The following is a 23477-nucleotide window of genomic DNA, read 5'->3' as shown; positions in this document are numbered from 1 at the left end:
ATGATAAGGAGATATGCAACTGTTGCTGTATTTCCTATTTACTGTGACGTATTTTATTTATATTGCTACTAGTTTAGCCCGCGACCTTGTACGCGTTTAAATTTAACAAAAAAAAAACTGATTGTAGCCTAAATTACTCCTTATTACATCAGTTATCTGCCAGTGAAAGTCCCGTCAAAATCGGTCCAGCCGTTCCAGAGATTATCTATGGATAAAAGATAAGAAACAATTGAATCACAGCATATTTAGTTCTTTAGTATCTTTATTTAGTTAGAGCTGAGATGGCCCAGTGGTTAGAACGCGTGCATCTTAACCGATGATTGCGGGTTCAAACCCAGTTCAAGCACCACTATATATATGTGCTTAATTTATGTTTATAATTCATCTCGTGCTCGGCGGTGAAGGAAAACATCGTGAGGAAACCTGCATGTGTCTAATTTCATCGAAATTCTGCCACATGTGCATTCCACCAACCCGCATTGGAACAGCGTGGTGGAATATGTTCCAAACCCTCTCCTTAATGGAAGAGGAGGCCTTATCTCAGCAGTGGGAAATGTACAGGCTGTTACTTTACTTTTACTTTTTTTTATATTTAGTTAAAAGTATTATAGGAGTAAAGTTTGACAAATACTCATAACGATTCTTCTTATCTCAAATTAACTCAGAACTTATTTATAAATTGTAAATGTATAATTATGGCAGATACTCGGCCTTAATCAAACTGAAGTTCCTTTATCCAATATGAAAGCACTACCCTTACATAAGTTACATATTATAATCGATACATATATAATACGATAATCGAATTAAACACTACCACCGGTTCGGAAAATTAATAACCCTGAAATGAACCGCGGAAAGAAACTCAACAACTCTTTTTTTAAATTTATTATATATTGAATATGAATAGAAGTAGACACGAGGCGATCGTTTCATCCCCAAACCTAGATGAGAATGATCGAATGCTTTGAATGAATCCCTTATTCTTCAAAAAGTATGTTATGTCTGAACTTATACGTATATTGTCATTATTTTTAAATATAAAGAGAAATAATGTTGTCAAAGATCATTTGTATGAAACCTAAAACTAAACCTTATTCTTAAAACTTTGCTTGCAAATAGTCTTTACAATGTTTTATCATGAAATACATATATTGCTATTACCCATCAGTTTAATTGGTAGTGTCAACTTTAATATTACTTGTTAGTTCCTAATCACATATTAAGCCAATAATTCTTCTACATTTTTAAATTTGACACGTTTTGTAAAATAGTTATTTTACAAAACTATATTATGTAAAGTTAACATAGTTTTGGAGTGTATATTCTACCGAGAATAAACGGCAAGAAACTCAGTCAATATAATATGTGTGTATGTGAAAAGCAGAATTCATGTATGTCTTAAGAAAATCGTAAATATAACTAACTGAAGATAATTTGTATATATTTCATAAAAGTTTGTTTAGGGTTGGATTTTCTGGTTTTATTAGTTTCGAATTGGAGGAAGCGAATTTATAACTGATATTCAATCACTTTAATCAATGAAATATAGAGTTTTTTCAAGAATACCTTTGCGAATTACAAAGATATTTTTTATAAAAAATATGCTATTATTTTATGTATAAAACCTACTACTTTTACTATACCATGGAAGAGTTCGGGCTAGAGCTCCTGTCTCCTGAATCCGTCCCTGAGCATACTGATATTAATGTCGCCATTCAAGTGAACGTTTTCTTTGTAGGTGATGAACAAATAATCATCGTATCTGGTGAAAAGGCCGAAGAGCTCCTACACAAATTACAAGTCAAATCAAGAGTTAGTAGCGCATCACGTGGCCGTAATAAGAAAACGCCCAAAAATAAACTAGACGACAAATGTATGCTCGAAGTTGAGAAACATCGGAGTAACATGACGGAGATACTGTTGAATTCAAACGCTACCCCGATAAGGTTTCGAGGCGATATAGGATACGCTTGTTGCTTTTGTACGGAACAGTTTCCAGATCCAGCTGATTTGAAGTGGCATACGATCGAGAAACACGATGAGAAAAGTATCAAACAAGTCGTCCAAGAGATGCGCGTTTACACGGTCAAATTGGACATAACAGGCTTAAAATGTAACATTTGTTGTAACGATATATCATCAATAGATAGCTTAATAGACCATTTAATAGATGACCATCAGCACGTTATCTACACGGATATAAAAAACCACATGGTACCGTTTAAGTTTCAAGGCGAAGAGTTAAAGTGTGCCCTGTGTTCGACGAAATTTACGAAGTTTAGAAATTTGACGGAACACATGAACACGCACTTTCGTAATTACGTCTGCGACGTCTGCGGCGCCGGTTTCGTGAACCGTGACATACTGAGGAGTCACTTGAGGATACACAAGACTGGTCTATTCGCGTGCGATTTCTGCTCCAAGACGTTCAATACAAGAGTCAAAAAGCAGTCCCATATCAACATCGTACACAGGCGGCTTTACATGACGAGGAAATGCGGATATTGCAATGAGTTATTCGATGATTACCACAAGAAAACTGATCATCTGGCCAAGTATCATGGAGTCACACCCGCTGTCCTGAAATGTGATTCGTGCGATAAGACGTTCACGAATCAGCAAGGATTACGACGGCATACGAGGAGGGATCATTTGATGGAGAGGAATTTTGAGTGTAAAGTTTGCGGCATGAAGTTTTTCGGTAGCGAGAATCTGAACAAGCACATGTTGAAACATACGGGGGAGCGTGATTTTCACTGTAGCTTATGTGGGAAATCATTCGCCAGGAAATTTACTCTGAAGCAACATATGCGAGTTCATACAAAGGAAAGGAGGAGCCCTGTTCGGACATCTGCTAAATATTTGGTTATCGATGAGAATGTGGAATCAGACGCTGAAGAAACAATTTGAAAACTATGTAAAGCTTATTGATATTATGATATTTTAAATATAATTATGATTATTTGTATATCGAGTTTTTATTATATATCTATATTGATCACTTAGACTATGTTTGAAAGTTTTTAAACAATTAATGGCAAATTAATTTACTTTGATTTTTAGGTGTTTTTTCGACATTTTTTTGTACTATTCGGTCTCAATTTTTTAAATATTTATTAATCTTGCTAGTATATTACATCACATTACTAAAACATTTTAATACAACCGTGATATATGACGTAATTTAGACAAAATAGATTAATTAAATAAAATGATTAATTGAATGGCCCATATGAGGCGCTTCTGATCGTAATCAAAGTCAGGTCAAATTCAAAAATCTTTATTCAAAAATTGAAGGGTTTGATTACTTTGATTCAATAAAAGACATTGACTGTCAAAAAATGTACCACCGGTTCGGAATTTAACATCTCAGACCTGAGAAGACCGAAAGAAACTCAGAGGGATCTACTTTTTTTTCGTATCATGTTACATATGCAATGTATATTTTTAATAATAATACAAATATATTTTTGTAATTTGAAATAACATCTCGTTCCCAAGGTGTGCAATACTCATAGTACGAGAATGATAGTTACAGGAAAGAATAAAGATAATTCTTTAACACATATCTTAAATTTCTAAACGCTTAAACATGAAACTCTGATAGGTTGTAAAAAAAATTCAATTCGATGTGTTAATGACAAAAATCTTTTATCATTTTTTAAGTAAAAAGTAAAGTAACAGCCTGTACATTTCCCACTGCTGGGCTAAAGGCCTCCTCTTCCATTGAGGAGAGGGTTGGTAACATAGTCCACCACGCTGTTTCAATGCGGGTTGGTGGAATGCACATGTGGCAGAATTTCGATGAAATTAGACACATGCAGGTTTCCTCACGATGTTTTGATGAGATGAATTATAAACACAAATTAAGCACACATATATATAGTGGTACTTGTCTGGGTTTGAACCCGCAATCATCGGTTAAGATGCACGCGTTCTAACCACTTGGCCATCTTAGCTCTTGTTTCGCGAATATCGTTACATAAATAGTATTTTTATTTCGTTAAAGGAAACAAGATTACGGTCAAAGGATTCTTTATTCAAGTAGGTTTTTACAAGCACTTTTGAATCGTCATTACCAAAAGCGCTCAATTTACGGCAGGTCTTACGAAACAAAGCCGCGACGACGGGAACAGTTGGTAACTTCAAGGAACGGCCGTGAATCGTGCATGATGTGATTCTTAACATTAAATATTATTAATATATTATACAGGGTTTCTATTTTGTTCATGACAGAACGTTTACTCTTAAGGGTAGGTTGTATATTAGATGTTTCAGCTAGGAATCACTATGGCATTTTTATATCTTAGAATATATGTATTAAATTTAAGTTTATGGTCGTAAATGCAGCCTCTACAATGTAGAACTGCCCATCGTAAAAATTCAGTAACAGCAATTTTTCTTTTTAGGTAACCTCTCCGAAAGTGTAAATAAAGAAGCAGTGGAAGATAATAAAAATAAATCAACAGAAGAAAATTTTATTAAAATAGAAATACCGAGTGAATCTAAAAAGAGCACGAATGCTAAATCATTGAAGAGGATAAAGTTAAAACCAATCAAAGAGTTATCGAAGCACCATCACAATATAAAGGAGGTCCTCCAATGGTCCAACACGACCCCTATTCACGGCAAAAGTGACCTGGGCTACTTGTGCTCTTATTGTTCAGAACAATTCCCAAATCCAGCTGATTTAAAGAGGCACACGTTACAGCTGCATAAAAACGACCCAAAACCTAAGTTCTTACAGAAGAGAGATCTCAAAAAATTTCATGTAAAAGTTGATATAACGGATCTGCAATGTGATATTTGTAAAGTTAACATACAAAGTATCGATGATCTGATCGGTCATTTGAGAAATATACACGATAGAAAGATTTACACGGATGTTAAGAATCATATCGTTTCGTTCAAATTTGAGGAGTCCCATGCAAATGAGCTGAAATGTATCATCTGTTCGAATACCTACACGAAATTCAAGATGCTATTCGAACACATGCACAAGCATTCGAGGAATTACGTTTGCGATGTGTGCGGCGCCGGTTTCATAAATAATAGGGCGTTGTTGAATCACCATAAACGACACAACCTCGGCGAGTACAAATGCGAAAAATGTGACAAAGTGTTCGACAATATACACAAGAAGAATTCGCACGTGAAAACGGTACACGTTCATGGTTATTTGATAAATAAATGCGGTTACTGCAATCAAAAGTTTGCGGGATACAGAACGAAAGCAGAACATCTAAGAACGGCTCACGGTATAACAGAACGTGCCAAGTGCCAAGCATGCGAAAAGAGTTTCTCCACAAAAGATTCTTTGAACAAACATATAAAACGCCACCATTTAATGGACAATCGGTACAGTTGTACTCTTTGCGATATGAAGTTCCACACCAAGAAGAGCTTAGAAGACCATATGGTAAAACATACGAAGACTCGCAGCTTTCAATGCAAGGTGTGTTTCAAGCGCTACGGAAGACAGCATACGCTGAGGGAGCATATGCGTATCCATGACAACGACAGAAGATTCAAATGCGAGCACTGCGTGATGTCGTTTGTGCAAAAATGCAGCTGGCGTCGTCATATGCAGGCCAAGCATGATAATCAAGTATAGGATATGAAAATACCATCATTGATGATTTGTTGGATAATTGTGAACTAAGTGTTGTGGATTTAGATGTGATCTGTTTCATGTTAGTGACTTTAGACTATGGAATTGTTCTTTTTAAATACACTATATTAAAGAAAATGTTTGCACATATATTAGTTCTAGAAAAAATAAATCTAATGTCTGATGATAATTTGTATTTAAATGTCCAAATGAAGTCTATCTTAGGGTGTTGTGGTGTTATTTCTTGTCATGGATATGATCCATATATTTCGTCTTATTCGCTTCGCTGATCACAGAACTGTAGTGGTCGTCACAGTGCAGTGACAAGTTTGATAAATATGATTCGATAGTTTCATTTATATGATCCTTAGACATTGACGAGGTTCTGGTTATAATGCCAAGAATGGGACGATGTAAAGTTATGGGGTTTTTTCTCGTTTAATCCTCTCTCGGAGTTTGAACGAGCCTCGGAAAGCCTATACAGATGTAGGGCTTCTAGAACTCTTGTAGCTTGTGTCGAGTTTGGCGTTACATAGGATAATATGTTCTTTTATACAGTCCGGGTAGACATTAGACACCACTCCACCTGATGGTTAGTAGAAAAGGAGTCAAACGTTCCTGCTATGACGTGATAGCTAGCCGAGTTCGTCATATCACGAACTTGGCTAGCTTTAATTTCATTTATTTAGAATACTTTTTGAAAAGTCGTTGATGTTAATTTTAAACTTAAAATTTTAATTATTTAATATGTGTATTATTTTAATTGAAAGGCAATACTGAACATTTTAAAACTGACATAATATTCAATTGAAGCAGTTTTGTTGAATTTTACTAAATTTGGAAACATCTTGAAAAAAGACAACACAAAAATATTGCTTATAAATATTATGAATTATGAATCGAATTACTTAATTTACTTATACTAGTCTAGACTTTATAATAAGAATAAAAATTGAATTTGATTGAACACACGTTTACCAGCTAAGTCTAGATAGTGTGTAAAACATAGATTAGACATTATTGTATCATAATTATAATTTACAAACAATTAACTATGTAAATTAAAATCTATGGTTGACTTATCTATACGTGCGTTTTTTGTAAGTGCTATAAAACAGGATCGAAATAAATCCTTTAGGATAACACCATTTCGGATTGCAAAATATCTATTCGCCATGAATTTTGCCAAACGGAATACGTGAAGCAGTAAATAATCCATGCTTTTCTTTATAGGTTTACGAAGATCTCAAAATCAATTTTATTTAGAAGATACTATAGACGCTAAAAATGAGAACGATGAAGGAAAGATTAGACTTAAAAAGGGCGGTGAATTGCAAAAACATCGATCCAATATGAAGGAAATACTTCTGAATTCAAACGCAACACCGATTCGGTGCCGCGGCGGTGTCGGTTACGCTTGCTGTTTTTGCAAAGAACAATTCCCCGATCCCGCAGACCTAAAGAGGCACACGATAGAATCCCACGACGTAAAGACAAAATTGAATTTCATGAAAGGCAAAGACATGTACAAGTTCCACGTGAAATTGGACATAACAGAACTGAAATGTACTATGTGCCATGATAATATCGAAACATTGGAGAAGCTTATTGACCATTTGAAAAACGTTCACAGTAAAAAAATGTTCACTGACATCAAAAATCAAGTGTTACCATTCAAATTTGACACAGATAGGCTCGTGTGTTTCATATGCATGAATGTCTATCACAAGTTTAAGTCGCTTCTGGAACACATGAATATACATTACAGGAACTATGTGTGCGAGGTGTGTAATGCTGGGTTCGTGAGTCGCGCAATCCTAGCCCAGCACGCGGAGAGTCATAAACTCGGTACGTTCAAGTGCGATCACTGCCCAAAAATATTCGACACTTTAAGGAAAAAGAGATCACATGAAAAGTGCGTTCACACCCATTCAGAAATGCTGAATAAATGCGGCTACTGCAATGAGAAGTTCAAGGATTACAGGAAGAAGGAGAAACACCTCGTCAACGTGCACGGTATCAGTAATCTTCTGAAATGTCAAGCTTGCGAAAAAACATTCGCGAATCAAAAGGAGCACACGATTCATGTGAAACGACTCCACTTGATGGACAGGAGGCACAGCTGTGGCGAATGTGATATGACGTTCTTTTCGTCTGCTGAGTTGAAGAGTCATCTGGTTAAGCATACGGGGTTGAGGAAGTTCGAATGCGAGGTCTGTCACAAGGCATATGGCAGGAAGAAAACTTTGCGGGAACATATGAGGATACACGCTGATGACAGGCGGTTCAAGTGCGAGCACTGTGGGCAGGCATTCGTGCAGAAATGCAGCTGGCGTGGTCACATGCGCGCGAAGCATGGAGAGCAAGTGTAGACTTTGATTGTCTCTTGTTATTTAAAGTAAGGTCGATGTCTAGATTAACTAATTTTAAAAAATAAATCTATTTTTATGTTATGAAGTTTTAATATAATATATCTTTTAATTATATGTCGAATTGTTTATTAAAAAAAGTTACGCGTTCAAAAATTGGTCTGGAACTGTTTTGGTTCTTTAAAAAAACCTATGTACCTAGTCTAGGTAAGACTCCAATACTAATAATCCTAGATTATTAAAATTAAATAAGAGTTTCATTGAAAGAAAAGTTAAAAGTGAATAATACGAAATTTTCTTTGTAGGTAAAAGAGAAGCGAAAACAGAGTCATCTGTCGTTAAGATCAGAGTTAAAGAAGAGAAAAAACGGAGTAAAATTAAAGTAGTTGCGATCAAAAAGTTATCGGAGTACCAAGCGGACATACAGAAACACAGAGCGAATGTCAAGGAGATATTACAAAGTTCAAACGCAACGCCCATCCGTGGTCACACCGACAACGGTTACGGCTGCAGCTTCTGTCCGACGCAGTATCGGGATCCTGATGAACTGAAAAAGCACAGCCTAGATCACACATCCGCTCTGAACACCCAAAATATTCTAATGTTAGTTCCACGAGATCTGAACCAACTATGTGTCAAATTAGATATCACTGACCTCACATGTAAATTATGCGAAAACAACATACACTCGATAGAAGATCTGATGGATCATTTGAGGATAATACACAAGAAGCAAATCTATACGGACATAGTACAACAAATGTTACCCTTCAAATTCGACAGCGAAAACCTACAGTGTTACATTTGTAAGAATATATTCAATAAGTTCAAGAAGCTAATGGAACACATGAATGTGCATTACAGCAACTTCATGTGCGATGTCTGCGATGCAGGTTTCGTGAACAGACGGAAGCTGTACTATCACAAAGTCGCACACAACACGGGAACATTTTCGTGCAGTCAGTGTCCAAAAATCTTCAGCACGTACAACAAAAAGAGAAGCCACGAAAGGCAATACCATGATAAATCAATGCTGGTCAACAAGTGTGGTCTCTGCAACGCGTTGTTCAAAAACAATCGTCAAAAAGACAAGCATTTGGTGAAGGAGCACGGCGTATCATCGTTCGCTAGAAAATGCCAAGCTTGCGACAAAATATTCGTCCATCAGAACGCTTTGATGATTCACATGAAACGCCACCATTTAGTGGAAAGACCCCATAAATGTACGGAATGTGGTAAAGGCTTCTTTTCCACGACGGAATTGAGAGCTCACATGGTCAAACATACTGGTCAAAGGGAGTATAAGTGCGATGTTTGTTTGAAATCATATGCGAGGAAATGGACGTTGCATGAACATATGAGGATACATATGGATGATAGGCGGTTTAAGTGCGAGCACTGTGGGCAGGCGTTTGTCCAGAAGTGCAGCTGGCGTGGACACATGCGCGCCAAGCATGGGGAACAAGTTTGAATGTTTACGCTTACTTTATTCGGAATTGATTGGATTAATTTGATTAATAAATTATTACTGAAATGATTATTTTTATATTTATTTTCGATTACGGCACCACTAATGAAATATAACCTATTATTGCAGTTTTTTAAAACGTATTAATTATATATCAATTCATCATATATACTGTGAATTAATTGAACTGATTTGATAAGAACGTTAATAAAACCTGTATTAACACTACTTTATTGAAAACATCCATATAGAGATATCAAATGTGTCTTTAAATTTAATAAGGAGTTTCATTATTTTCCATTCAAGGGATTATAACATACTTGAACCTGCGGCTTTACAACCATTTCAACCCCTCAGTAATAATAATCTTTATTTCGTTTCTTAATGAGCTAGTTACAAGTGGTTTTGAGATCTCCTAGTAAGTAACAAAATACCTGTGTCAGGAGATCTCGCTCTTCCATGTCAAAAATACATTCAGATCTTACTCAGTGTTACGTAAAAACCGTTCTTAGCAGATATCTACACCCTACCTAGTAAATTTCCAGTTTGTAGGAGATAGTTACTGAAATGTCCTGTTTAAACAGTGATGGTTTTCACTTTTAAATATATTGATCTAGTGTGAAATATTTAATTAGAATATAACAATGTTTTACTTGCAAAGCAGACACAAAACTTACTTGGTGGTAGGGCTTTGTGCAAACCCGTCTGGGTAGGTACCGACCACTCATCAGTTATTCTACCGCCAAATAACAGTACTCAGTATTGTTGTGTTCCGGTTTGAAGGGTGAGTGAGCCAGTGTAACTACAGGCACAAGGGACATAACATCTTAGTTCCCAAGGTTGGTGGCGCATTGACCATGTAAAGAATAGTTAATATTTCTTACAGCTTCATTGTCTATGGGTGATGGTGACCACTTACCATCAGGTGGCCCATATGCTCGTCCGCCAACCTATACCAAAGAAAAAAAAACTTTCTTAAATCTATAAAATAATTAATTACATTGCAAAAATAAGAAGTCACAAAGATTTATCAAGTATATAAATAAGTTATAAATTATACAGAGGCTTGAAATTTTAAAAACACTTAGCTTTTGTCAAGGTTATGGACCTGACGCTGATTTTCAGTGGCCCACGAGTGCGTAGAATCATTCAGAGCGTAGTGCCAGCGTGGTACGAAACTTTTTATTCCAACTTCCTTGCCTGTGCCTAATGATTGGTGCCTTAGATGTATTGTAACGCACCATGATTTGGAAAAAAAATATATTTAAATCAGTAAAATTATTCTCATTGGGTATATTTATAAATATATGGCAATATGATCCTAAAAAAAGACTTAAACGGTAATTTAATAAGAAGAATAGTTTTTGTTTCAATCTTAAGAGAAAAATAAATTAAACTACGTTAAGGACATGATTTACAAATTATTGAAAACATTTCCTTACTATAATTCTGATTTAATGGTTCAATTTAGCTGGCCTATGTGTGGGTAAACATTTTAAATATACAGTGACTTAGTGTGCTTCACAAGAGGTACAGTTGGGTAAAAATACAAACACACTTATTTATGCGTTATATACGGGTTCTTAAAACAAACTTCCTTTTATTACAATATTAAGATAAGCGATGTGCCATGAGGAAGTCGACATTCAATAATTTATGATTTTCTTTGTAGGTGAACTTCGTAAAACGAACAAAAAAGGGAAAACCTTGTCGAAAGACATAGAAGAATCCGTAGAGCGAATAAATGCGCGAAATACTCTACCGAAAGTAAGGCAAGGGGAACAATTGGAAAAACATCGTACGAACGTCAGGGAGATTATACTTTGGACGAATGCGACGCCGATACGATGCAGAGGCGGTATCGGATACGCGTGCTGTTTCTGCACGAACCAGTTCCCAGATCCTGCCGATCTGAAAACACATACAATACAGGACCACAACGATGAGACCAAATCCATATTCATGAAAGGGAGGGACATGTACGGCTATCTCGTGAAGCTGGACATCACAGCGCTGCAGTGCAAACTGTGCGGAACGAAAATGGATACGCTGGAACGGACAATGGATCATTTAAAGGATACGCACGATAAAAATATAAGCACGGATATACCGAATCACATATTACCTTTTAAATTCGACAGCGAAAACCTCCGATGCTTCATGTGTCATAACGTTTTCAACAAATTCAAGGCGTTACAGGAACACATGCACGCGCACTACAGGAACTATATTTGCAAAGTTTGTGACGCTGGTTTCGTGAATCGTCACCTTCTGCTGTGTCACAACGAGGGCCACAAAACTGGCACGTTCGCTTGCGATCAATGCAGCCAAGTCTTCGATACGATACGCAAGAGAAAACTCCACGAAAGGAAAGTTCATAACGGCTTAAATATGCCCCATAAGTGTGGATACTGTAATGAGAGATTCAAGGAGAACTGTCATAAGAATGAGCATTTGGCGAAGGTTCACGGTGTGGTGGGACCATTAATTAAATGCCAAGCCTGTGACAGAAGCTTCGCGAGTCAGCAGACTTGGTTGCTGCATATGAAGAAGTATCATTTGATGGAGAGGCAGCACAAGTGTACGAGATGTGAAAAGGAGTTTTTCTCGAAGAGGGAGCTCACCGATCATATGGTTAAGCATACTGGGACGAGGGAGTATAGGTGTGACTTGTGTTTTAAATCCTACGGGAGACTGAAGACGCTCAAGGAACACATACGGCGACTGCACCCAGAAGACCGGGACTTCAAGTGTCTCCATTGTGGACAATCGTTTGATAAGAGTTTCGCTTTGAAATGTCATATCAGCGCAAAGCACGGTGATATAGTCTAACACGCATTAATTTTTAAACGATTTTGTATCGCTGCTTATAAATTTATTGTTATATATTAAATATACATACTGCAGATCAAATGAAATAGTGTCCTATTTATTTAAATGAATAAATTTTATTTTTATTATAAAAATTAATTGCCTTTCAATTTTTCTCATATTTGGAATAGACTAGCAACCCGCCACGCCGTTGGGTGCAATGCTGATACAAAATATACTACAGAATGTCTGACTTTTTTTAAAACCTTTACAATAATGTTTTTGTAAGCTCAAAAAATGTTTTTATTTTCGACATCACTTTAGAAACCTTTGAAACTAGCAGTGTTTCTCTCCTATATTGTGCATATATTATACATATAAACCTTCCTCTTGAATCTATCTATCTATTGAAAAAAGCCGCATCAAAATCCGTTGCCTAATTTCAAAGATCGAATACATAAGTACATACAGCGGTAAGCGACTTTGTTTTATACTGTGTAAAAATATTGTTAAGAGTAGACAATTCACTTTGTTATAAAACGTAACAGTTGTTACGTTTTATAACAAAGTGAATTGACCTTAAACTTTTACCAAATATACAAAGATTATTATTAGGTAAGGAGATTATTTTTCGAAAAAAGATACGATATATAAAAACAAGGTTTTGTGTTGGGCAGTGCGTGAGTGTTTGTCTGATTTACTAATAAATACCAATCACACTGCGAAAAGCTTTATCAAAAGTATAACACCACGCCTCATTGCCTCCACTGGTGACAGGAGGGCTGGTTCGTTTATCCAGAGGATCGGAATTGCGATTCAACGGGGAAACGCTACTAGCATTCTTGCCACCATTCCACGCGGTCAAGATTTATACAGCAACTAGTTTTAGTTCATATTGTATATATTTAAGCATATTATATTATTAAAACAAACATGTCAATTACTACATTAAATTAAATTTTAATGATCACACTGTGTGTGTCATACAATATATATCTTCTTTCATTTTGTATAACAACAACAAATTTAAAATAATTATTTGCAATAACACACACTAACCATTTCTTTGAGCTTCTAAGCACTTAATTACTCTCGAAAATTCCGTGCACTCGTGAAATGAAACGCCTTTATAAAATATTTCTCAACTAAATAGTTCTTTACTACATAGATTTCTACATGAACAACACCTTAAGTGCAATTTTTTACTAATTTGTACCTTAAATACATTTTAACGCATCATGTTTAGAAAAAATAATTTTCAAAACCATATTTTATCTTTAGATATCCCAAAAGCGATTAAGTGCATTCGAAATTTATCGTAAAAACCCAAGAACCTTTCGTTTAAATTATCTTTGTAGAAAGAAGAAGGAAGAAAAACATTACAATTTATGTAATTAAAATCAATAAAATTATTTTTGTGTTTGGAAATTAAAGTATCGTAAAAACACATCGACATTTTACAATATTGATAAGTTTTGTTTAAAGATCAAAATATAACACACTTAATTACAATTCTGATAATCATTTTGAAAAAGTGCCATCAAGTACGAAAAGTGGTTTTCCAAAATCACCAACATTTGGATTGTAAAAGTTTTCCTCTCAAATACAATTCGTTGATACTTAATTAACAAACGTACTTAAAAGTTAAAGTAAATAAAGTAAAAATTATTAAATTAAGGTAAAGTAAGTAAAGCCTGTAAATTTCCCACTGCTGGGCTAATGGCCTCCTCTCCCATTAAGGAGAGGGCTTGGAACATATTCCATCACTCTGTTCCATGTGGCAGAATTTCAATGAAATTAGACACATGCAGGTTTCCTCACGATGTTTACCTTCACCGCCGAGCACGAGATGAATTATAAAGACAAATTAAGCACATGTATATATAGTGGTGCATGCCTGGGTTTGAACCCGCAATCATCGGTTAAGATACACGCGTTCTAACCACAAACGTATTTGCTAAGATTAAACTCTGATATAGTTTTCTAAATTTATCCTAGTAGTGACCCGCCCCGGCTTTTAAACTACAGATTATTTACGAAATCTTTCATTAGAATCTTCTAAAATTATGAGTGTTTCTTTACTATAATGTCCATGTATTATATACAAAAGCCGTCCTCTCGGATCACTCTATCTATTAAAAAAACAGCATCAAAATCCATTCGGTATTTTTTAAGATTTAAGCACAGATAGGGACTGCGAAAAGCGACTTTGTTTTATGAGATGAGGTGATGAACAATTAAATACTAAACGCGTTCAAAAATACATGGAATTACTAAAGTGTTTGTGAATTAGTTTAATAAAAAAGCTTCTCTCTCTCTTTATAGGTATACGAACGATAAAAATCGAAAGGCGAATAGCGACACCTCGCGTGGAGTTGAAGATAGTCCGCAGTCATAAAGAGCCCCACCTGTCTGAATCAAAGAAAAATCAGCAGAATCTTAAACTGATCTTGTTGAATTCAAACGCTAATCCCATTAGGAACAAGGACAGTCTCGGCTACGGCTGTGCCTTCTGCCACGAGCAGTTCCCCGAGCCGACTAACCTTAAGAAACATTTCCTAGACGAACACAACAGTGATAGATTAATTAAATTCATGTCCAGTAAGTTATTCGACCACGTCGTCAAATTAGATATTACGTATTTAAATTGCGCTCTCTGCAACAAAGACATATCGAAACTAGAAGACCTGATGACTCATTTGAAAACGGAACATGGGAAAGAAATCCACACGGATATAAAGAGTTCCATAGTTCCGTTCAGGTTCGACACGCCGGAGTTAAGGTGTGCCGTATGCTCAGCGGAATATTTGAACTTCAAACTCCTACAAGAGCATATGAACTCGCATTTCGGTAATCATATATGCCCAGTTTGCGGTGGAGGTTTCATGACAGAACGACTGCTTGGGACGCACGTTAGGCGGCATAAAACTGGCGAATTCAAATGCGACGAATGCGAGAAAGTCTTCGGTAATAAGGAGAAATTGAAGGAACACCAAAAGAGGACCCACCTTGGTTTAGGTAAACGCAACAAGTGCTTAGTCTGTAATGAAAGGTTCCTGGATTATTGGAAGAAAATCGATCATATGGTCAAAGTTCACGGGGCTCCACCAGTTGTACTGAAGTGCCACGCTTGCGAACGAACGTTCCGTAACCAGAGAGCGCTGGCGAGGCACACGAAAAAGGACCATTTACTGGAAAGGAAGCACAAATGTGAGGAGTGCGAAATGCGGTTCTTCAGCAAGAGCAGCTTGCAACGGCACATGGCGAAACACACGGGCATACGGGAGTTCAGATGCGACATTTGTTTCAAGGCGTACGGTCGCAAGAATACGCTCAGAGAACACATGCGGATACATGCGGATGACAGGAGGTTCGCGTGCTCGCACTGCGGACAAGCGTTCGTCCAGAAATGCAGCTGGAGAAGTCACATGCGATCGAAGCACGGCGAGGAGGTTTAACTTGTTATGTAGATAAATATGGGATAAATAAAACGCGTTAATATACCTTTTGACTTTTTATACTTGAATACTTAAGACAGACCTATATATGTAGTCATAAGATCTAGAATTGTTTTTTTCTTTTTAATGTAATAACTTAAAGACATACCAACATTTTATGACATTCAAATATCCTCTCATTACATAGAACATTCAGCTCTGAATGACTCTTTATATAGTAAGATTAGGTCCAATATGGGATTACCCAATTATAGTTTTAATATTATTGAATGTAGGTATATACGATTTTATCAAACCAGCGTTTTCACTTAGTTCGTAACTATTGAATCAATATTTAAGAAACAAACAAAACAACATCAATTAATTAAAATAAAAATTGCACCAGTAAGTGTCACGATAAAAATTAATTATTTCTAAAGTTATCTGATTGGCATTTTGTTTGATAAAAATATTTGTTGTAGGTGATCTACTGGACGAGAAGAAAACAATAATCAAACTAACAGCAAGCCATCCCAAAGAAGCGATCAACGAGCGTAGAGGAAAGATAATAAGAATAACACTGCAGAAAGATTTAAAGATGAAGGATACGCTAACTCTTCTCACCGAAGCTGAAAAACACCAGAATAATATCAAAGAGATTTTGTTGAGTTCGAACGCGACCCCAATACGTTGTCGGGGCGGTATAGGATACGCTTGCTGCTTTTGCACTGAACAATATCCAGATCCCGCTGATTTGAAACGTCACACCATAGATGATCACAACGATGCAGATAAATCAAACTTCATGAAGGGCAAAGACATGCACAGTTATTTCGTCAAACTTGACATCACAGATCTAAGTTGCAAGCTTTGTGGCCAAAACATTGATAACATAGAAAAGTTAATCAAACATCTCCAAATAAATCACGATAAGAAATTGTATACGGATATAAAAGATCACATACTACCTTTCAAATTTGGCAGCGATACCTTATGCTGTTTCATATGTTGTAACTTCTTCAACACATTCAAAGCTTTACAGGAACACATGAATGTTCACTATAGGAATTATCTCTGTGCCGTCTGTGGGGCGGGATTCGTTAATAAGAATATTCTATTGAGGCATGGCGACGCTCACAAAATCGGTACATTCACATGCGTAGAATGCTGTCGAACCTTCGATACGGCTCGGAAGAAGCTCCTCCATGACAGATCGTATCATTCAGGGATGAAATTGCCCCACAAGTGTGGTTACTGTTTGGAACGGTTCAAGGAAGTCTGGAAGAAATACGAGCACTTATCGAAAGTTCACGGGATAAAGAGCCCAGGCATAAAATGTCAGGTTTGCGATAAGAGCTTCGAAACTAAGAACGCTTGGAGGTTGCATACGACGAGGGTACACCTGTTGCAAAGACCGCACAAATGCAGCGACTGTGATATGGAGTTCTACGCGAAGAGAGAATTGGAGAGTCACATGGTGAAGCATACGGGTACCAGGGAGTTTAAGTGTGATATTTGTTTCAAATCGTATGGAAGACAGAAGACGCTGAAGCAACATATGAAGCGAGTGCATTCCTAGTGATATTATTGATAAAACTTACTAAATTCCTGTTTAGTGATGGCAGTGCAAAGTTCCTAATTTTAGAACGTTTAGATTTGATAAAAGTTTCAACTGAGAATAATACCAGACAGTCTACAGAAAAAATATTAACCAAAAACAAAAGACGGTTTTATAATAATTCTCCAACATTCCATAGAGGCAGGGCTGTCAGCAATAGGCCACATGATACTATGGGGTCGTATTGGCTATTATATTCTCTAGGCTGATAAGAAGCTACTTAATAGTATTGACTGTGGATGACCCTTTTCGACTTTTGTTTACACCCTAAATATGTAGATTGGGCTATAACAATCCTAAATAGAAAGAAATACAGAATAAGCGATAAGCGAAAGCATGGACATTGCAAGAGGGCCCCGTAAGAATGAAAAACGAATGAAACCTGGTAAAGAAGGTAATTTACAGACCAAAGTAAACAAAATGGTTTATGTAGTGACAGAAGGTTCTAGAATTAAATCATCTGTTGTTAAGGATATTTATGATTTTAAAAGAATGTATCTATTGTAGGTATCCCAAAGTTGGGTTCAACATTCTATAGATGAAAAGGTTTAGATGCTCCTCATCGGATTAATAGCAGATTTTTATCCGGCCCAAGAAAGCCAGCAAATAACAATCTGCACCAACACGAGATGAATTTAATGAGTAATAGCTCTACCTAATAGACTTGGGTATTGCTATCATTGAGTCCTCGATTTTAGGTGAATGTTCAATATTCTTTTACCACAATATGTGTAAAATTGCAAACAAACCAAAACTGATGCACAGTCGGGGTAAGAAAAGGTTCGTCACCTTAAGATCTATTATCGTGTGCTCAGTATGAGCGATAATCTGCTTTACGGTTCGAGAATGACATATTGCGTCGCAACGATTTGATATTTAGATTCAAAAGGTACTAAGAGCTTAAGACTTGATAAAGGAATTAATTTGATAACTGACGAAAGGTTTTCTTACTCTGACTGTACCAATTAGGTTTTAGCTGATGTCTGATGATCCTGGCTCGTGAAGGACCACTATTAAACAGTAACATTTTTCATTTATATGTACGATAAATAAATTTGAGTTGATGTTGTCCATCTTTTGTATTTTTTTTCCTAATCTAAAAATAATGTTTATCTTGTTAAACGTAACGGAACTTTTTTGTTAAACAAGTGTAAATTTACAGAATCAAAGCATTACTGATGAGAAGAGATACGTGTTCTCTATCGTACTTGTTTGGTAGACGATACATTGTAATTTACTGAAAAGAATTTAAAAGAAAAATAAAGCAATCATTCACGATTATCATTTCTAATGTTCAAAATAAACGGTTGTCATAGCACAGTATAATTAAAAAAAAAATCTTATTTAAGTATCCGTTTTTTTTTAAGAGCTGAGATGGCCTGTCGTTAGAACTCGTGCATCTTAACCGATGATTGCGGGTTCAAAGTCAGGCAAGCACCACTATATAAATATATATATATGTATATGTGCTTAATTTGTGTTTATAATTCATCTCGTGCTCGGCGGTGAAGGAAAACATCATGAGGAAACCTGCATGTGTCTAATTTCATCAAAATTCGGCCACATGTGTATTCCACCAACCCGCATTCTAACAGCGTGGTAGAATATGTTCCAAACCCTCTCCTTAATGGAAGAGGAGGCCTTATCCCAACTGTGGGAAATGTACAGGCTGTTACTTTATTTTTTTTACTTATTTCAAATTTTCCGTAATACAACTGTTATTCGTAGATTATTTAAACGTTTAAATAGAGTGTTGCATTACAAAAGGACTTAAGCGCCAACTTTACTTGGTATCAGTGACAGCTCCTGTCAAATTACTTTAAAACCAAACGTCATATTACTTTAGTAGTGAGCGTGTGGTGGACAAATGATTAACCGATTACACAATGAAAAAAATAAGGTATAAGTGATAAGGAATAAGGAATAGTACAGCAACCAAAACACAATAGGCGATTGGCTACAATATTCAACCAATCACAGCGGTCAATCACATCATCGCTGGATTCCGCTATTCCTTATCTCTAATAACTTTAAAAAAAATGTGGCTTTAGCTACATTTTTTTGACGCGTCCACAGCTTTGACAATCTAACCATATTAATAATCAGAGCTGTTATCTAGTTTAATCTGTTTCATTTAAATTCTACTGATTTTTTTGAAGCATTAAATTTCAAATTTATTTATTTTTATGATGTTATAGATTTTGAGATTTCATATGTATTTAGTTTTGACAGCAACATTTATTTTCCTTTTTTTTATCTATAGGTACTCGGCGTAAAACAAACATTCTTGAGAAAACGGTAAGAAAAAGGAAAGGTGTTATAACATTGATTTCAAAAACGACACCTTCGCTCAGAGTCGTTATAAAAAAAAAGTTAGAAGTTGACAAGCATTTGGAGAACATTCGTGAAATATTACTCAACTCGAACGCAACGCCGATAAGAAGCAAAGGCGGTGTTGGATACGCGTGCTGCTTCTGTAGCAAGCAGTTCCCAGAGCCCGCTGACCTAAAAACACACACCATAGAAACACACGACGAAAGAACAAAATCGAATTTCATGAAAGGCATAACTCTGGACGACTTCATCGTTAAATTAGATATAACTAATTTAAAATGCAAACTTTGCGATACACATCTCGATAATATAACAGATTTTCTCGATCATTTGAAAATAGAACACGAGAAAAGAACATCGGTTAACAGTCACATAATCCCGTTCAAATTTGACAGCGACGTATTACGATGTTCAATGTGTTCGAAACAGTTTAATAATTTCAAAGTTTTAACGGAACACATGAATGTACATTTTAGGAATCACGTTTGCGAAGTGTGTGGCGCGGGTTTTGTTAATAAACGGACGCTAAGAACGCACGGCTACAGGCATAGAACTGGAATTTTTTCGTGTAGCACTTGTTCGAAAATATTTGACACTAAAGTAAAAAGGCGGGAACACGAAAGAGCGGTTCATGTACATATGCACAGACGAAATAAATGTGGCTACTGCGGGGAACGGTTCACAGATTATACTAAAAAGAATGAACACGAGGTTAAACTCCACGGAGCGAAGCCGGTCATTTTAAGCTGCAATGCTTGCGAGAAAATATTTGACAATCAAAGATCTTTGACAGTTCATTCGAAAAATTATCATTTGATGGAGAGAAGGAATAAATGATATTAATGTCAAATGTTTTTTTTATTGTTATGTAGCGAGACGATGAAATAGTTATAGCGGCCTAAATTTTTTTTTTATTTTGTTTGAATTTTGGTTATATCTGTTTACATATACAATGTTAGCTTTGGTTATCTATTTTATGTTTTTTTTTTAAATATTTGTTTGAAGAATTGGCCAAACTACCTACCTACGTTGGACTACCTGATGGTAAGTGGTAACATTAGCGCCGTTAGAAATTATAACCATTCCTTTCATCGTCGTTGCCAATAAATACTCGAATGTAGTTTTAAACTGTTAAAAGAATGTTGTCTTAAATTTTCGCGATTATAACACATTTAAATAAAACTAGTTTTAACGGATTTTTAATCGTTTTATTCGTTCACCACGAACGCTGTAAAGTGCTCGAAACGTCGGGATGTCCAAAATAATTAATATACGCGATTAAAAATCCGTTATAACTAGTTTTATTTAACTGTTAAAAGAAATTAAATATTTTAAGAAAGAAAAAAAGCAGTAATCATTATAAATATTTTATTTATTTTTCGTAAAAGAAATAACAAAATTCAGTTGAGTCATGAAATACTAAATTTGTGTGAAATACTAAATGTATAAATATTAAATTTTAATGTATAAATATAATTAAACAGATCCAAAATGCAGAGAAAATTTTTATTTATCGTAAAAATACTTTCACAAATAAAATATCTTACATTATAAATACCTTACAAATTCTTGTTATACATCATATATTAAATAAAAAAACAGGCAACCTGCATTGAACAAATTTCAACAAAATCCTGCTTCATTTGTCACCAACCCACATTGGAGCAGTGGCGGAATATCCTCCAAACCTTCTCCTCAAAGGGAGAGGAGGCCATAGCACACCAGTGGGAAATTTACAGGCTGTTAATGATACACAAAGAATCATGGTAAATGGCCTTATAGAAGTAAATAATATTGTAATCGAAGCTTTGGAAGTAAAGTAAATACAATAGTAAGACTAAATTAATAAATAAATCATATTATTCATTAAAAGAGTACTTTTTACAAAGTAACGCCTGGAGTTGGCTCTGGTTTCATCATAGGACACTAATTACTGTAATAACAGCATTGTAAATCTGTTTATTTGAAAAAGAGCAATTATGCGAGTTTCTTGCCGTTTCTTCTCGCTAGAAGCTGCTTTCCGAAACCTGGTAGCATTTAATTATTGACAACTCAAAGACCCTTTTTGTGAAGTTTATTTGAATAAAATTGATTTGATTTGATTTAGTATAATAAATAAAGATATATTGATCAAAATTGTTTGTAATGCACATTATAACTATCAAATCAAATCAAAATAAACTTTATTCAAGTAGGCTTTTACAAGCACTTTTGAATCGTCATTTTACAACCAAGTGAAGCTACCACCGGTTCGGAAAGTAGATTCTTCCGGCAAGAAACTCAGTACTTACCTCTTTTTTAACATTTAAAAAAACGTCATGTTAGTTAAATACAATTTAACTAACAGTTAGTGGAAGTCAAATCAGAAAATCGAAAGGAACATATACATATAAGATTTGTTTTTTTTCGATTGAGTATCAACTCATATCTTAACTTATATACTAAAATTGCACAATTTATTGCTGATATATTTTATTACTTACTTTTATTACTTATATAGAAACAGCATACTATATAAATATTAACTAATTCTATAATCTTATAAGTAAATTAATTGTAAATGAGATCACATTTAGGCGCAATTTTTATTGAATTAAGTTTTTCCTTACATTAATTTACTTACAAATTCTTTATAATCTGTATTTGTAATTATGCTAACAGATTATAAAAATGTTTAAATAATTTCAAATTTCGATTTATTGGATAAATATTTTAAATTAATATGGCTTGCAGAATTTTTTGTTTTTTTTTTTATGGAATAGTATGGCGGACGAGCATATGGGCCACCTGATGGTAAGTGGTTACGATCACAATGACGCTGTAAGAAATATTAACTATTCCTTACATCGTCAATGCGCCCCCAACCTTGGGAACTAAGATGCAAGTCCCTTGTGCCTGTAGTTATGTATTTGTGTAAAGATTGTGATTTTTGTCACTATGACCTAAAATAAATAACCATTTTATAAACGGTATTTTAATATCATAAGGTTAGGTAATGAGGGTATTTTTTTTTTAATTTAATTTACATCATCCACGGGCTCACAGTTGCCATATACATTTTGACATTTCATATTTTTACTGAACATCAGCAGATCTTCGCTGGAGTTCAAGTTTGTCGTCTTCATGAAAGACGTGGCTCACGCTGACTTTTTTTTCGTTTCAAAATTATATATTCATAATCTAAAATAATATATAGTAAACTAGTGGAAGCCAAGGAGTGGCGATTACCTGGAACAGGTTCTGGCACCATAAGGAAATATTAAAATATCAACTTCCACTACCGATCAAGAAAATAGTCATGGATACAGGACTGCTACCCAGCCTTACCTATGGTTGCCAAACCTGGACCTTTAATCTCAAAACTAGGAACAAAATCCAAACTACATAGAGAAGAATGGAGAGAAGCTGCCTAGGTATAAAATTGAAAGATAAAGATAAGGTAAAGAACGTTGACATTAGGAAGAAGATCAAAGTAAGCGATGCCTTAATTTTCGCAATGAAGGCTAAATGGAAGTGGGCTGGTCACTTAGCCCATTACAGGGACGACAGATGGACTTTACGGTCAGTAAAGTGGTCTGGGCCAAAAGGCACCAGATCAAGAGGTCGACCAAGGGCCAGATGGGCAGATGAAATTGTAGCGTGCGCAGGTGAAAGCTGGCTTGAAAGAGCTAACGACAGAGAAGTATGGCAGTCCTTGGGGGACGCTTTTACCCGAACGGGGTTCATACAGTAAAATAATTAATTAATAATTATATCTATGAAAATCAGATTACTAAAAAAAAAAATTGTTATAATGTAAACAAATCTAGTTAGGGTATTAAATTGC

The 23477-nt window shown here is 35.5% G+C and overlaps 7 protein-coding genes across 7 annotated transcripts; all 7 read left to right on the top strand.

The window, feature by feature from the left end:
- The first annotated feature begins 1647 nt into the window (after nucleotides 1-1647).
- Nucleotides 1648-2913, top strand: LOC124541496 (zinc finger protein 26-like). The gene has a single exon (XM_047119412.1). The coding sequence runs from the start codon at nucleotides 1648-1650 to the stop codon at nucleotides 2911-2913; it is 1266 nt and encodes a 421-aa protein (XP_046975368.1).
- Nucleotides 2914-4981: 2068 nt separating this feature from the next.
- Nucleotides 4982-5617, top strand: LOC124541495 (zinc finger protein 57-like). Its single transcript, XM_047119410.1, has one exon. It carries the CDS (start codon nucleotides 4982-4984, stop codon nucleotides 5615-5617), a length of 636 nt encoding a protein of 211 aa, XP_046975366.1.
- A 1056-nt stretch (nucleotides 5618-6673) lies between these two features.
- On the top strand, nucleotides 6674-8038 carry LOC124541460 (zinc finger protein 57-like). The gene has a single exon (XM_047119363.1). The coding sequence runs from the start codon at nucleotides 6832-6834 to the stop codon at nucleotides 7984-7986; it is 1155 nt and encodes a 384-aa protein (XP_046975319.1). The 5' UTR covers nucleotides 6674-6831; the 3' UTR covers nucleotides 7987-8038.
- A 792-nt stretch (nucleotides 8039-8830) lies between these two features.
- LOC124541494 (gastrula zinc finger protein XlCGF7.1-like) lies at nucleotides 8831-9454 on the top strand. Its single transcript, XM_047119409.1, has one exon. It carries the CDS (start codon nucleotides 8831-8833, stop codon nucleotides 9452-9454), a length of 624 nt encoding a protein of 207 aa, XP_046975365.1.
- A 1536-nt stretch (nucleotides 9455-10990) lies between these two features.
- Nucleotides 10991-12395, top strand: LOC124541459 (zinc finger protein 600-like). Its single transcript, XM_047119362.1, has one exon. It carries the CDS (start codon nucleotides 11108-11110, stop codon nucleotides 12281-12283), a length of 1176 nt encoding a protein of 391 aa, XP_046975318.1. The 5' UTR covers nucleotides 10991-11107; the 3' UTR covers nucleotides 12284-12395.
- A 2088-nt stretch (nucleotides 12396-14483) lies between these two features.
- On the top strand, nucleotides 14484-17278 carry LOC124541493 (zinc finger protein 91-like). The gene is made up of 3 exons (XM_047119408.1): nucleotides 14484-14488; nucleotides 14613-15685; nucleotides 16182-17278. The coding sequence occupies exons 1-3, from the start codon at nucleotides 14484-14486 to the stop codon at nucleotides 17276-17278; spliced, it is 2175 nt and encodes a 724-aa protein (XP_046975364.1).
- Nucleotides 17279-17653: 375 nt separating this feature from the next.
- Nucleotides 17654-20856, top strand: LOC124541491 (zinc finger protein ZFP2-like). The gene is made up of 2 exons (XM_047119407.1): nucleotides 17654-17728; nucleotides 19550-20856. Exons 1-2 carry the CDS (start codon nucleotides 17654-17656, stop codon nucleotides 20486-20488), a joined length of 1014 nt encoding a protein of 337 aa, XP_046975363.1. The 3' UTR covers nucleotides 20489-20856.
- The last annotated feature ends 2621 nt before the right edge of the window (nucleotides 20857-23477 follow it).

Source organism: Vanessa cardui, chromosome 28, assembly GCF_905220365.1.
Source record: "Vanessa cardui chromosome 28, ilVanCard2.1, whole genome shotgun sequence".
Classification (NCBI taxonomy): Eukaryota; Metazoa; Arthropoda; class Insecta; order Lepidoptera; family Nymphalidae; genus Vanessa; species Vanessa cardui.
The sequence above is the reverse complement of the archived record's forward strand: the minus strand, read 5'-3'. Positions and strand labels throughout refer to the sequence as shown.

What these genes read in the sequence shown, in the direction of transcription:
- LOC124541494 (XM_047119409.1), top strand. Translation starts at nt 8,831, where the DNA reads ATGAATGTGCATTACAGCAACTTCATGTGCGATGTCTGCGATGCAGGT.
- LOC124541495 (XM_047119410.1), top strand. Translation starts at nt 4,982, where the DNA reads ATGCTATTCGAACACATGCACAAGCATTCGAGGAATTACGTTTGCGAT.
- LOC124541491 (XM_047119407.1), top strand. Translation starts at nt 17,654, where the DNA reads ATGGACATTGCAAGAGGGCCCCGTAAGAATGAAAAACGAATGAAACCT. An exon ending in AAGGTAATTTACAGACCAAA is followed by an intron (nt 17,729 to 19,549) that starts GTAAACAAAATG and finishes TAGTTTTGACAG; the next exon opens with CAACATTTATTTTCCTTTTT.
- LOC124541459 (XM_047119362.1), top strand. Translation starts at nt 11,108, where the DNA reads ATGATTTTCTTTGTAGGTGAACTTCGTAAAACGAACAAAAAAGGGAAA.
- LOC124541493 (XM_047119408.1), top strand. An exon ending in CCAGAAATGCAGCTGGAGAA is followed by an intron (nt 15,686 to 16,181) that starts GTCACATGCGAT and finishes TATTTGTTGTAG; the next exon opens with GTGATCTACTGGACGAGAAG.
- LOC124541496 (XM_047119412.1), top strand. Translation starts at nt 1,648, where the DNA reads ATGGAAGAGTTCGGGCTAGAGCTCCTGTCTCCTGAATCCGTCCCTGAG.
- LOC124541460 (XM_047119363.1), top strand. Translation starts at nt 6,832, where the DNA reads ATGCTTTTCTTTATAGGTTTACGAAGATCTCAAAATCAATTTTATTTA.